At 42.8% G+C, this 14,754-nt stretch overlaps 1 protein-coding gene across 2 annotated transcripts in view; it reads left to right on the top strand.

Moving 5' to 3' along the window:
* Positions 1-7,366: 7,366 nt before the first annotated feature.
* LOC106581221 (serine/threonine-protein kinase ULK2) overlaps positions 7,367-14,754 on the top strand; it is a 54,613-nt gene continuing 47,225 nt past the window's right edge. For both annotated transcript variants that reach the window (XM_014163134.3, XM_014163133.3), the window contains exon 1: positions 7,367-8,694. In XM_014163134.3, the coding sequence (XP_014018609.1) occupies positions 8,605-8,694 (90 nt within the window). In that variant the 5' untranslated portion in view covers positions 7,367-8,604. The remainder of the gene's footprint in view (positions 8,695-14,754) is intronic.

The raw sequence follows: 14,754 nt of genomic DNA, 5'->3' as shown, positions 1-14,754 counted from the left end.
AGAGATACTCCAGCCTCAGTCATTGAGAAACTCTCCAGAGAAGAGTTAGAGCTGAACGCTACCAACGAAGTGTGAAAAATACTGATCAAATCAGTCAGTAGCTTTCCCAGCAACGTCAGTTCCAGACAGACAGATTCTCAGATGTTGGCAGCAACATCAACAATTTCCATGAGGCATACCGATCAACTGCTTTTGAAATCATTGGATCAATTGCAAACAACATGAAGAGCCTTTTCCCACCCACAAAGTATTCTACTAATCTATGGCAGGCAGACGCTATGCTTCAACAGAGCGATGTGAAAACCTTAGAGTACACTGAGGTCGCACCCGCAGGCTCCAAATCTGGTGTGTAAGAATCTGAGAAGAAGATCTGGACAACTGTGAAGACTATTTACCACAAAGTGAGGAAATATTGTACATGGCAAAAACAAGCCAAGCAACCAAAGCTCAAGATAAAAAGACCATCGGCCATATTCTGGTTTCAATTGAGAAAGACCTGTCAAAATCTGACCAAACTAAATCAAATAAAATGTTATTGGTCATATACACATGGTTAGCAGATGTTAATGTGAGTGTTGCGAAATGCTTGTGCTTCTAGTTCCGACAGTGCAGTAACATCTAACAAGTAATCTAATAATTCCACAACAACTACCTAATACACATGGATCTAACGGGAGGGAATAAGAATATGTACATATAAATATATGGATGAGCGATGACCGAGCGGCATAGGCAAGATGCAATAGAAGGTATAAGATACAGTATATACAGTTGAAGTCAGAAGTTTACATACACCTTAGCCAAATACATTTAAATGCAGTTTTTCACAATTCCTGACATTTAACCCGAGTAAAAATTCCCTGTCTAAGGTCAGTTAGGATCATCACTTTATTTTAAGAATGTGAAATGTCAGAACAATAGTAGAGAGAATGATTTATTTCAGCTTTTATTTCTTTCATCACATTCCCAGTGGGTCAGAAGTTTACATACACTCAATTAGTATTTGGTAGCATTGCCTTTAAATTGTTTAACTTGGGTCAAACACTTCGGGTAGCCTTCCACAAGCTTCCCATAATAAGTTGGGTGAATTTTGGCCCATTCCTCCTGACAGAGCTGGTGTAACTGAGTCAGGTTTGTAGGCCTCCTTGCTCGCACACACTTTTTCAGTTCTGCCCACAAATTTTCTATAGGATTGAGTTCAGGGCTTTGTGATGGCCACTCCAATACCTTGACTTCCTGACTGATGTCTTGAGATGTTGCTTCAATATATCCACATGATATCACCTCCCTCATGATGCCATCTATTTTGTGAAGTGCACTAGTCCCTCCTGCAGCAAAGCAACCCCACAACATGATGCTGCCACCCCTGTGCTTCAAGGTTGGGATGGTGTTCTTCGGCTTGCAAGCCTCCCCCTTTTTCCTCCAAACACAACGATGGTAATTATGGCCAAACAGTTCTATTTTTGTTTCATCAGACCAGAGGACATTTCTCCCAAAATTACGATCTTTGTCCCCATGTGCAGTTGCAAACCGTAGTCTGGCTATTTTAATGGTGGTTTTGGAGCAGTGGCTTCTTCATTGCTGAGCTGCCTTTCAGGTTATGTCGATATAGGACTCGTTTTACTGTGGATATAAATACCTTTGTACCTGTTTCCTCCAGCATCCTCACAAGGTCCTTTGCTGTTGTTCTGGGATTGATTTGCACTTCTCGCACCAAAGTACGTTCATCTCTAGGAGACAGAGATGCATAGTCTCCTCCTGTACTCCCTGTTCACCCACGATTGCGTGGCCATACACGACTCCAACAACATCATTAAGTTTGCTGACGACACAACAGTGGTAGGCCTGATCACTGACAATGATGAGAAAGCCTACAGGGAGGAGGTCAGAGACCTGGCGGTGTTGTGCCAGGACAACAACCTCTCCCTCAACGTGAGCAAGACAAAGGAGCTGATCGTGGACTACAGCAAAAGGCGGTCCGAACAGGCCCCCATTAACATCAACGGGGCTGTAGTGGAGCGAGTCGAGAGTTTTACGTTCCTGGGTGTCCACCTCACCAGCAAGCTATCATGGTCCAAACACACCAAGACAGTCGTGAAGAGAGCACGACAAAGCCTTTTCCCCTCAGGGGACTGAAAAGATTTGGCATGGTTCCCCGGATCCTCAAAAAGTACTACAGCTGCACCATCGAGAGCATCCTGACCAGTTGCATCACCACCTGGTATGGTAACTACTCGGCATCTGACCGTGAGGTGCTACAGAGGGTAGTGCGTACGGGCCAGTGCATCACTGGGGCCAAGCTTCCTGCCATCCAGGAGCTATATACTAGGCGGTGTCAGAGGAAAGTCCAAAAAATGGTCAAAGACTCCAGTCACCCAAGTCATAGTCTGTTTTCTCTGCTACCACACGGCAAGCGGTCCCGGAGCGCCAAGTCTTGGACCAAAAGGCTCCTTAAAAGCGTCCATCCCCAAGTCATAAGACTGCTGAACAATTAACCAAATGGCCACCAGATTATTTACATTGACACCGCCTTCCATTTGTGTTTACACTGCGGCTACTCGCTGTTTATTATCTATGCATAGTCACTTCACCACTACCTACGTATACAAATTACCTCGACTAACCTGTACCCCCGCATATATTGACTCGGCACTGGTACCCCCTGTATATAGCCTCATTATTGTTATTTTATTGTGTTACTTTTTATTATTTTTACTTGAGTTTATTTGGTAAATATTTTCTTAACTCTTTCTTGAACTGCACTGTTGGTTAAGGCTTGTAAGCAAGCATTTCACGGTAATACACTTGTTGTATTCGGCGCATGTGACAAATAAAGTTTGATTTGATTTGATTCCTGTGAGGTCATTGAGCAAGGAGCTTCTCCACAGTTGTAACGAGGCATCAAGAGCAGCCTCAAGAACATCTTTCGAAGTCACCAGTCCTGATGCTCTTCCCATGGCTGAGGATGTCAAGGCTACCAGAGGGAAGCTGTCTTTCTTACAAAGGCTTGCCAGGCTGAAAATCAACTTAAAGGTAGAGCAGACATATTATAATTAACAATTGTGGGAGAGGAATTGTCACTGTGAATGCTACCATTATAATCATATTCCAAATTAAATATTGTGCTGGAGTGGTAGATGTGGTTGTTGTCATTGAGGTTGTTGACATTGTTTTTATCTTCCTCTTAGCCTTCCATAAAGGGAACAAGAAGGATTCCAAGGATTCCCGCCCCTCCGAATCATAACAAGATCTGACACAGCAGGAACATTCATTGCGATATTGGTGTACATAGAATGCTATTGCAGACGAACCCTAAGCCTACATTATATATTGATAGTCATATCTTACAGTATATAATAGTATTTCTATTTTCCAAACCTTAAGATGCTGTTCCTCATCTATTAATAAAAGTTATGTTGAGTTGTAACTGAGAATAGTAGTTATATATACTGCTCAAAAAAATAAAGGGAACACTTAAACAACACAATGTAACTCCAAGTCAATCACACTTCTGTGAAATCAAACTGTCCACTTAGGAAGCAACACTGATTGACAATACATTGCACATGCTGTTGTGCAAATGGAATAGACAACAGGTGTTAATTATAGGCAATAAGCAAGACACCCCCAATAAAGGAGTGATTCTGCAGGGGGTGACCACAGACCACTTCTCAGTTCTTATGCTTCCTGGCTGATGTTTTGGTCACTTTTGAATGCTGGCGGTGCTTTCACTCTAGTGGTAGCATGAGACGGTGTCTACAACCCACACAAGTGACTCAGGTAGTGCAGCTCATCCAGGATGGCACATCAATGCGAGTTGTGGCAAGAAGGTTTGCTGTGTCTGTCAGCGTAGTGTCCAGAGCATGGAGGCGCTACCAGGAGACAGGCCAGTACATCAGGAGACGTGGAGGAGGCCGTAGGAGGGCAACAACCCAGCAGCAGGACCGCTACCTCCGCCTTTGTGCGAGGAGGAGCAGGAGGAGCACTGCCAGAGCCCTGCAAAATGACCTCCAGCAGGCCACAAATGTTGTTGTTGCCCTCCTACTGCTCAAAAAAATTAAGGGAACACTAAAATAACACATCCTAGATCGGAATGAATGAAATAATCTTATTAAATACTTTTATCTTTACATAGTTGAATGTGCTGACAACAAAATCACACAAAAATAATCAATGGAAATCCAATTTATCAACCCATGGAGGTCTGGATTTGGAGTCACACTCAAAATTAAAGTGGAAAACCACACTACAGGCTGATCCAACTTTGATGTGATGTCCATAAAACAAGTCAAAATGAGGCTCAGTAGTGTGTGTGAACTCCACGTGCCTGTATGACCTCCCTACAACGCTTGGGCATGCTCCTGATGAGGTGGCGGATGGTCTCCTGAGGGATCTCCTCCCAGACCTGGACTAAAGCATCCGCCAACTCCTGGACAGTCTGTGGTGCAACGTGGCGTTGGTGGATGGAGCGAGACATGATGTCCCAGATGTGCTCAATTGGATTCAGGTCTGGGGAACGGGCGGGCCGGTCCATAGCATCAATGTCTTCCTCTTGCAGGAACTGCTGACACACTCCAGCCACATGAGGTCTAGCATTGTCTTGCATTAGGAGGAACCCAGGGCCAACCGCACCAGTATATGGTCTCACAAGGGGTCTGAGGATCTCATCTCGGTACCTAATGGCAGTCAGGCTACCTCTGGCGAGCACATGGAGGGCTGTGCGGCCCCGCAAAGAAATGACACCCCACACCATGACTGACCCACCGACAAACCGGTCATGCTGGAGGATGTTGCAGGCAGCAGAACGTTCTCCACGGCGTCTCCAGACTGTCACGTCTGTCACATGTGCTCAGTGTGAACCTGCTTTCATCTGTGAAGAGCACAGGGCGCCAGTGGCGAATTTGCCAATCTTGGTGTTCTCTGGCAAATGCCAAACGTCCTGCACGGTATTGGGCTGTAAGCACAACCTCCACCTGTGGACGTCGGGCCATCATACCACCCTCATGGAGTCTGTTTCTGACCGTTTGAGCAGACACATGCACATTTGTGGCCTGCTGGAGGTCATTTTGCAGGGCTCTGGCAGTGCTCCTCCTTGCACAAAGGCGGAGGTAGCGGTCCTGCTGCTGGGTTGTTGCCCTCCTACGGCCTCCTCCACGTCTCCTGATGTACTGGCCTGTCTCCTGGTAGCGCCTCCATGCTCTGGACACTACGCTGACAGACACAGCAAACCTTCTTGCCACAACTCGCATTGATGTGCCATCCTGGATGAGCTGCACTACCTGAGCCACTTGTGTGGGTTCTAAACTCCATCTCATGCTACCACTAGAGTGAAAGCACCGCCAGCATTCAAAAGTGACCAAAACATCAGCCAGGAAGCATAGGAACTGAGAAGTGGTCTGTGGTTACCACCTGCAGAACCACTCCTTTATTGGGGGTGTCTTGCTAATTGCCTATAATTTCCACCTGTTGTCTATTCCATTTGCACAACAGCATGTGAAATTTATTGTCAATCAGTGTTGCTTCCTAAGTGGACAGTTTGATTTCACAGAAGTGTGACTGACTTGGAGTTACATTGTGTTGTTTAAGTGTTCCCTTTATTTTTTTGAGCAGTATATTTTCCGCCATCACCAAACGTCTATCCAAGCAATTACAACGGTCCTCAAAGAGCAAGTAACCCAACTAATGTTTTGGCCAATTGATTGAATATAATTGCATTGATGGCCTTACTGCCTTCGTTTTCCTGTTAAGTTGATGTCCGTTCCTGTGCAGAAATCAAATTAACATAAACAAATGTAAAATGCTAATGAATCTTCATGAAGAAAAAGCAAGTCACATGAATAAGAAGTAAGTGCAATATCTAGAGCAAGTCCCACTAATAAACCATAGTCCTGTTTGGTTTATGAATTAATTAAATAATAAAGGATCCAGGACACTCAGTGACAAGGGAGTCAGTCAGCTGTTTTTATTTTTCAAACGCATTCAAGGGATATATGTCATACCTAAATAAATCCAGTAGGGGGAAACATATACAAAGCAAAGGAATGATGGACCAGTCTTGAGCTCCAAATAGAGGCCTGAACGATAATGTAAATCTCTGGTAGCCTATCGCTGTCTCTACTACTCTAACGCTAGATGGGGCTGAATATGCAATGGGGTACCAATACATTATTGGGGTACGTGGGTTTTGGGCTCTGAAATATAATTTCAAAACATAGTGAGATATTACTGTCCACTTTGGGATGACAATCGATAGGCTATATTTGTTAATGATACTGTAGGCCCCTTAAACTCAACTCTGGACCTGTAAACCAGATCCACTGCTTTTGTTAATGGTTCCTCTCTAATCAGGGACTGATTTAGACCTGTGACACCAGCTGGGTGCAATTAATTATCAGAAAACCAGCAGGCTCCGGACCTAGGTAAGATTTGAATACCTCTGATGTAGGCTAATACTTGCATTCATATTTCCCAATTATTTGAAGTAGCTAATCACTTGGAAATTATTATGTTGTAGTTATACACGTGCCGCGTTCAACGAATCAGCAATTCGCACATTTTCGAGTTTCCGAGTTCCAACTAGCACATAAAACGCGGCATTTATTTTAAGGGCGTCATAGTCAAACAATTGCAAAGTTTCAGTTTTTTTATCAAACATACCTAGATACATAACAGTTAAATGAACAACAAAAAATGTGTAGACTAAATTATAATCTTTCGTGGACAGACTACGTACATCGAGCATATGACCAATTACACGAGACTTTAGTAAAAAAATATATATTGGTATTATTCAAATTACAGTAACAAATAAACAGGACATCACTACAATTACAGTTTATTCTTATGAAACAAATTAAAATAATAAAACAAAAAAGGTCAGGGGTTACATTTGTATAAACCTATGGTACAGTTGTAAGAATGAATTGTTAGTTTTTTTGTCATTGACTAAATCTAGAGATGTTTGTACATTTTCGATTTCAAGCAACAAAAAAATATTGCATTTGGGAACTGATTTAAATTATTTTATTTTGTGTATGTAAAATTGACCAGAGAAAATAAAGACATTAACTATTAAGTAGGAGTAGGGGAAACTTTTATACACATTGTTTATGAGTGTGACTCTGTGAAGTTATTTTGGAGCGAGATAAGTAATTACATGTTTTACTTCATTAATAACAATGAAATGTGTCATATGTTTTTATTCAAATCAAAGCTACAACGAGGTTTTAGTTCTGGATTATCCCAGATTACCTAAATTACGACATCGTGGAACTATCCTTCGTCGCGGAGGGCATATTGCGCATTGATGTAGTCCGCGGAAGGATATGGAATTAAAGATTTGTCACAGTACTCTTTTCGTCATTTGTTATGTATTGACGTAGGGAGGGTATGTCTGTAGACAAGGCGGTACTTGGCCAATGTGATTGGAAGGGGAACGACGAAACCAAAATAATTTAGCAGATTAACTGTATTAAGGGACATACATTCAATGGTTGTACTTGTTGTACGGTTTAAGGTGAATTTGAATCGGTTACCATGTTCTTGCTGACCCAAGTATTTTTGCCCTGTGACTGAGATTTGATGACCAATGATGAAAATCAAGGAATTTGAATAGATGCGATTTGGATAACATTGAAGACAATCGCACGAACGTCAATGTTTTCCAAGCAGAGAGACGTCTTCTGGATAGAACATCTCACCAGAGGACTATTATGACAGTAAACTGATTGACACGAATTCTATTGAAACTCAGTAGTGTTGCATTTCATAGCCTTTTAGGAAAATATATGGGCCTGTATTTTAGATGTTCTTGCAATTACCTGCGATAATCGGATCATTGCTAATTGTGATCCGTCAATTCAATTGCTATTCTGTTTAGGTAGTATGAAGCTAACGTTAAAGCTAACTAGCTACTGTATATAAGATGCTGTTAGCATGGTTGTTTGCTAGCAACAATGGGCAACATGACGCATGTCACAGCATGTCACTCTCTGGTTATATAGTATAAGTGTCTGTGGGTGTTTGAAGCTTGCAATCTTTTTATCCAGAATACTTGACATCATGTAGAATGTCAAGCAAAGCAGTTTTGAGCTAATTTGTTTGCTAACTAAATGCACATATAACTAGGTAGCTAGCCAGTGTATAACGTTAGCAGTTTGGGTCAGAAAATGACAGCTGGCAGTAGGGACTGACATTGTGTACCTTGGGATTGTGTCCAGCCATGCGGAAAGCTGACTGCATTGTCTGATTGTGGAAATAGTTAAACGTCAAACATTACAGAATCTGTTGTACTTGGCTACTGACAGGAAATAATTTGACACTAGCTCCAGTTTTGCATCCCATTTTAAAGGTGATCAGTTACATCATCACCTGGCTGTTTCTCAGGCAATATCAAAGGTGGACTGGAATGCACGCTTGTCCTTGTAAAACTGACTTGTATTGTGAAAACGCCACAATCACTAGTTTGCTTGACAGCTAAAGCAACGTTTGGGTGGATACATTGTTGCACCAGGGTTCTGATATCAAAAGAGAGCATCCTTCAACGTGCATCACTGAAGAAAGAACCTTTCCACACCTGACCTAAATTGGACAGTTACTTTGACAATGGAGACAGTTGGAGACTTTGAATACAGCAGAAAGGACTTGGTGGGACATGGGGCTTTCGCTGTGGTGTTCAAAGGAAGGCACAGAAAGGTAACTATCTGGAACATGAAAGGTCTGCATCTGCATCTTTCCCGTTGCTTTGCTTGCACCCTTCCTCTTTTTTTTTCTCTATAATGTTATGTGAGAGTAGTGACGTTTATATAAATCTATGTCAGTGGCATTACACTGCAGTAAATAAACTGTCATTCGGCAAAATTTTGTTTAGTTTTCCTTCAACTAACTAGACATTATAAATATTAGTTACAATAGTGATGCAGTTAAATCCATTCTATCCATTCATAGTCTTCACTGTATTCAAATATAACAATGTTATATACATGTTTGATCATGCATGTTATTGTGTTTCATAAGCCTCGATCATGTGATGATGTTGTGCAATCTTGCGTTATGGTCTGGTACTGGGTGCAGAGAGATGCGAGCCGTTCATTCATGAAACGGATGACTCAAACAGCAATGAATAGCTCGCTGACGTAGCCAGCCAGCCTAGATAAGGTGGAAAAGGAGCATGTCTGCTTGTTTTTCCTCCTCAAGGTCTTCTTTCTCTGTCTTCAGTCATGATATGAGCAATCGTCTACACATCAATGTAATCCTTTTTTTTTATATCAACAATGGAATGTGATGATACGGTCTAGTGATGATACATTCATCCTATTAGCTTGATTGCCAAACACTCACAGTGATAACAAAGCATCTTGACTGACTGACAGGACTGTGGTGACTGTCCATGATAGGGATGTGGACCAAACAGTGTTCTGTTGATCAAGGTGCAGCTGAAGGACGGTCAGAGAGGAGAGAATGTTACATATGTCTGAGCCTGCTCCACGTCTATCTCACTGTGTGATGCATCCAGGGATTATGTCACCATGCTACCCTATTGCCACTGTGTAGTGTACAGTATTGAATTATTTTTGTTCTATGAGAGCAGAACGTCAGTATGCAAAGATTCATTATACAGTAGGTAGCTACTCCAATGGTGAGGGTATGTCAACGTTAAGAAAAGATGGATACAATAACAGGGGTGTAAAACTCAAATTCACACACGAGCCATATTGATAAAACACAAGGAATTTGCGGGCCAGACATTTTACAAAAAAGGGATGATGTCATCATGCTACCCTATTGCCACTGTGCAGTATCAAATTAAATCACACTTTATTTGTCACATGCGCCGAATACAACAAGTGTAGACTTTACCATGAAATGCTTACTTACAAGCCCTTAACCAACAGTGCAGTTCAAGAAGAAGAAAATATTTACCACATAGACTATAATAAAAAGTAACACAATAAGAATAACAATAACGAGGCTAAATACAGGGGGTACCGAGTCAGAGCGCGGGGGTACAGGCTAGTTGAGGTAATCTGTACATGTAGGTGGGGGCGAAATGACTATGCATAGGTAACAAACAAACAGCGAGTAGCAGCAGTGTACAAAAGGGAGGGGGTTCAATGTAAATTGTCCGGTGGGGATTTTATGAATTGTTCAGCAGTCATAGCTTGGGGGTAGAAGCTGCTGAGGAGCTTTTTGGTCCTAAACTTGGCGCTCCGGCACTGCTTGCCGTGCGGTAGCAGACAAAAGTCTATAACTTGGGTGGCTGGAGTCTCTGACAGTTTTATGGGCTTTCCTCTGACACCGCCTATTATATAGGTCCTGGATAGCAGGGAGCTTGGCCCCAGTGATGCACTGGGCCGTCCGCACTACCGTCTGTAGCTCCATACGGTCAGATGCCGAGCAGTTGCCATACCAGGTGGTGAGGCAACTGGTCAGGATGCTCTCGATGGTGCAGCTGTAGAACCTTTTGAGGATCTGGGGACCCATGTCAGTCTCCTGAGGGGAAAAGGTTTTGTCGTGCCCTCTTCACGACTCTTGGTATGTTTGGACCATGATAGTTCATTGGTGATGTGGACACCCAGGAACTTGAAACTCTCAACCCGCTCCACTACAGCCCCGTCGATGGTAATGGGGGCCTGTTCGGCCTGCCTTTTCCTGTATTCCACGATCAGCTCCTTTGTCTTGCTCACGTTGAGGGAGAGGTTGTTGTCCTGGCACCACACTACCAGTTCTCTGACCTCCTCCCTATAGGCCGTCTCATCGTTGTTGATCAGGCCTACCACTGTTGTGTTGTCAGCAAACTTAATGATGGTGTTGGAGTCGTGTTTGGCCACTCAGTCGTGGGTGAACAGGGAGTACAGGAGGGGACTAAGTACACACCCCTGACGGCCCCCAGTGTTAAGGATCAGCGTGGCAGATGTGCTGTTGCCTACTCTTACCACCTGGGGCAGCCCGTCAGGAAGTCCAGGATCCAGTTGCAGAGGGAGGTCTTTAGTCCCAGAGTCCTTAGCTGAGTGATGAGCTTCGTGGGCACTATGGTATTGAACGCTGAGCTGTAGTCAATGAACATGCTCACATAGGTGTTCCTTTTGTCCAGGTGAGAAAGGGCAGTGTGGAGTGCAATTGAGATTGCGTCATCTGTGGATCTGTTGGGGCGGTATGCGAATTGGAGTGGGTCTAGGGTGTCCGGGAGGATGCTGTTGATGTGAGCCATGACAAGCCATCATTTAGGCAGGTTACCTTCGCTTCCTTGGGCACAGGGACTATGGTGGTCTGCTTGAAACATGTAGGTATTATAGACTCTGTCAGGGAGAGGTTGAAAATGTCAGGGAAGACACCTGACAGTTGGTCCGCACATGCTTTGAGTACACGTCCTGGTAATCCGTCTGGACCAGCGGCTTTGTGAATGTTGACCTGTTTAAAGGTTTTATGCACATTGACTACCAAGAGTGTTATCGCACAGTCACTTAGAACAGCTGGTGCTCTTGTGCATGCTTCAGTGTTGCTTGCCTCGAAGTGAGCGTAAAAGGTATTTAGCTCGTCTGGTAGGCTCACGTCACTGGGAAGCTCGCGTCTGGGTTTCCTTTTGTAATCCATAATAGTTTTCAAGCCCTGCCACATCCATCGAGCATCAGAGCCAGTGTAGTAGGATTTAATCTTAATCCTATATTGACGCTTTGCTTGTTTTATGGTTCATCTGAGGGCATAGGGGGATTTCTTATAAGCGTCCGGGTTAGTCTCCCGCTCCTTGAAAGCGGCAGATGTTGCCTGTAATCCATGGCTTCTGGTTGGGATATGTACGTACAGTCACTGTGGGATGACGTCATCGATGCACTTATTGATGTGCTAGCAAAACAGTCCTGTAGCGTAGCATCCGCGTCATCTGACCAGTTCCGTATTGAGCGAGTCACTGGTACTTCCTGCTTGAGCTTTTGCTTGTAAGCAGGAATCAGGAGGATAGAATTATGGTCAGATTTGCCAAATGGAGGGCGGGGGAGAGCTATGTATGTATCTCTGTGTGTGGAGTAAAGGTGAGCTAGGATTTATTTTTTTCCCTGGTTGCACATTTGACATGCAGGTAAAAATTTGGTAAAACTGATTTAAGTTTCCCTGCATTAAAGTCCCCAGCCACTAGGAGCGCCGCTTCTGGGTGAGCATGTTCTTCTTTTCTTATGGCCTTAGAGTTGGTTGAGGGAGGTCTTCGTGCCAGCATCTGTCTGTGGTGGTAAATAGATGGTTACGAATAATACAGATGAGAAATCTCTTGGTAGATAGTGTGGTCTACAGCTTATCATAAGGTACTCTACCTCAGGCTAGCAATACCTTGAGACTTCATTAATATTAGACATCGCGCACCAGCTGTTATTGACAAAATGACACACACCCCCACCCTGTCTTACCAGAGGTAGTGTCTCTGTTCTGCCGGTGCATGGAAAATCCCGCTAGCTCTATGTTGTCCGTATCTTCGTTCAGCCACGTCTCGGTGAAACATAAGATGTTACAGTTTTTAATGTCCTGTTGGTAGGATAATCTTAATCGTAGGTCATCAATTTTATTTTCCAATAATTGTACGTTAGCAAGAGAAATGGAAGGCAATGGGAGTTTACTCGCTCACCGCCGGATTCTCAGAAGGGTGCCCGATCTGCGGCCTCTTTTCCGGCGACTTTTCTTCATGCAAAAAAGTGTGGATCTGGGCCCGTTCCAGTGAAAGCAGGATATCCTTCTCGTCGGACTCGTTAAAGGAAAAAGTTTCTTCCATTACGCGGTGAGAAGTTATTTTCGGTCATAAGAGATGGTGGCAGCAACATTATGTACACAATAAGTAAAAAAAATAAGTTACACAAAACGCAAAAAAATAGCACAATTGGTTGGGAGAATGTAAAACATCAGCCGTGGTCTTCGGTGCCATCACAATCAACAGTATTGATGTCCACCAGAGCTGTATATTGTATTGAATTATTCTGTGTGAAGAGAATATCAGTATGCAAAGATTATGAATCGGTACCTACGCCAACGGTTAAGGTACTGTATGTTAACGTTAAGAAAATATGGATACAATAGCAGGGGTGTCAAACTCAATCCGCTATATTGATAAAACATAAGAAATTTGCGGGCCAGACATTTTACAAAAAAACATGCATACAACTTCGACCCAACTCTGGCCATTGTTTTTATTTTATTTTATTTTTTAAATATCTCCCTTTTTTTTTAAATGTCCACTTATGTACATAGGATGCTGTATATAGCCTTTTAACATATTAAAACAAAGATATAAATAACATTTGTCCAGCCTTTGCTGCTATGGTTACAGATCTGCATAATATGCTGTGACCTTAATCAAAAAGTATAGAATAACTCCAAATAACAAAATGTTGCTAGGTTGTTCTAACAGTTTAACTTGAATCATATATATATATATATTTATTTATTTATTTATTTATTTATTTTTGCACTGCATGGATCACAAGTGCTGTTGAATGCAGCATTGATGTATGGTGCACTCAAAATGTATTACTTTGTTGAGTGTCCAGCCTAGGCTACTGCTCAAATGTTTTTGTAATAGGCCTTCATGTTTCGCATCTGCATGGCGTTTTGTTTTTTGGTTATTAGTTGTCAAACTTTAAAAACCAAAGCCAGACTGCAACATTTTAACACTGAACAAAAATATTAACGCAACATGTAAAGTGTTGGTACCATGTTTCATGAGCTGAAATAAGACCCCAGAAATGTTCCATATGCACAAAAATAGTGTTTCTCTCATTCTGTACACACATTTTTTTACATCCTTGTTAGTGACCACCTGACAGGTGTGGCATATCAAGAAGCTAATTAAACAGCGTGATCATTACAAAGGTGCACCTTGTGCTGGGGACAATAAAAGGCCACTCAAAAATGTGCCGTTTTGTCACACAACACAATACCACAGATGTCTCAAGTTGAGGGAGCGTGCAATTGACATGTTGACTGCAGGAATGTCCACCAGAGCTGTTTCCAGAGAATTTAATGTTCATTTCTCGACCACAAACCGCCTCCAACGTCGTTTTTTTGAGAATTTAGCAGTACCTACAACCGCCTCACAACTGCAGACCATGTGTAACCACGCCAGCCCAGGTCCTCCACATCCGGCTTCTTCACCTGCGGGAGTGTCTGAGACCAGCGTGTATGGCATCGTGTGGGCGAGAGGTTTGCTGATGTCATCCTTGTGAACAGAGTGCCCCATGGTGGGGTTATGGTATGGGCAGGCTTAAGCTACGGACAATGAACACAATTTAATTTTATTGATGACAATTTGAATGGACAGAGATCCTGAGGCCCATTTTATGATCCCACGCCCCAACCTTTTTTTTTGTACCTGTGACCAGCAGATGCATATCTGTATTTCCAGTTATGTGAAATCCATAGATTAGGGCCTAATGAATTTATTTAAATTGACTGATTTACTTATATGAACTGTAACTCAGTAAAATCTTTGAAATTGTTGCATGTTTCGTTTATTTTTGTTCAGTGTAGTAGCATAGCTAGGACTGTGGCATGTGTCTGTACACTTTCCCTCCACTGTGGACACACGAAAGCAGCGCGATTGACTTTCAATTCATTGACGCAAGCGCATCAGGCTGTAATTTCATGAAGTAGATAACTCAACTGTTGACTCATTTATACTCATTATGTGTCCTATTGTCCTTTAGTAGTAACTTATACCCGCGTGTGAATCCTTTATCTTGTAACTTTTTGACAACCAAGATAAAATTCTGTGTGCTA

This window comes from Salmo salar, chromosome 20, assembly GCF_965601325.2.
Source record: "Salmo salar chromosome 20, fSalSal1, whole genome shotgun sequence".
NCBI lineage: Eukaryota > Metazoa > Chordata > Actinopteri > Salmoniformes > Salmonidae > Salmo > Salmo salar.
Note: the sequence above shows the minus strand (reverse complement) of the source record. Positions and strands in the feature narration are given on the sequence as shown.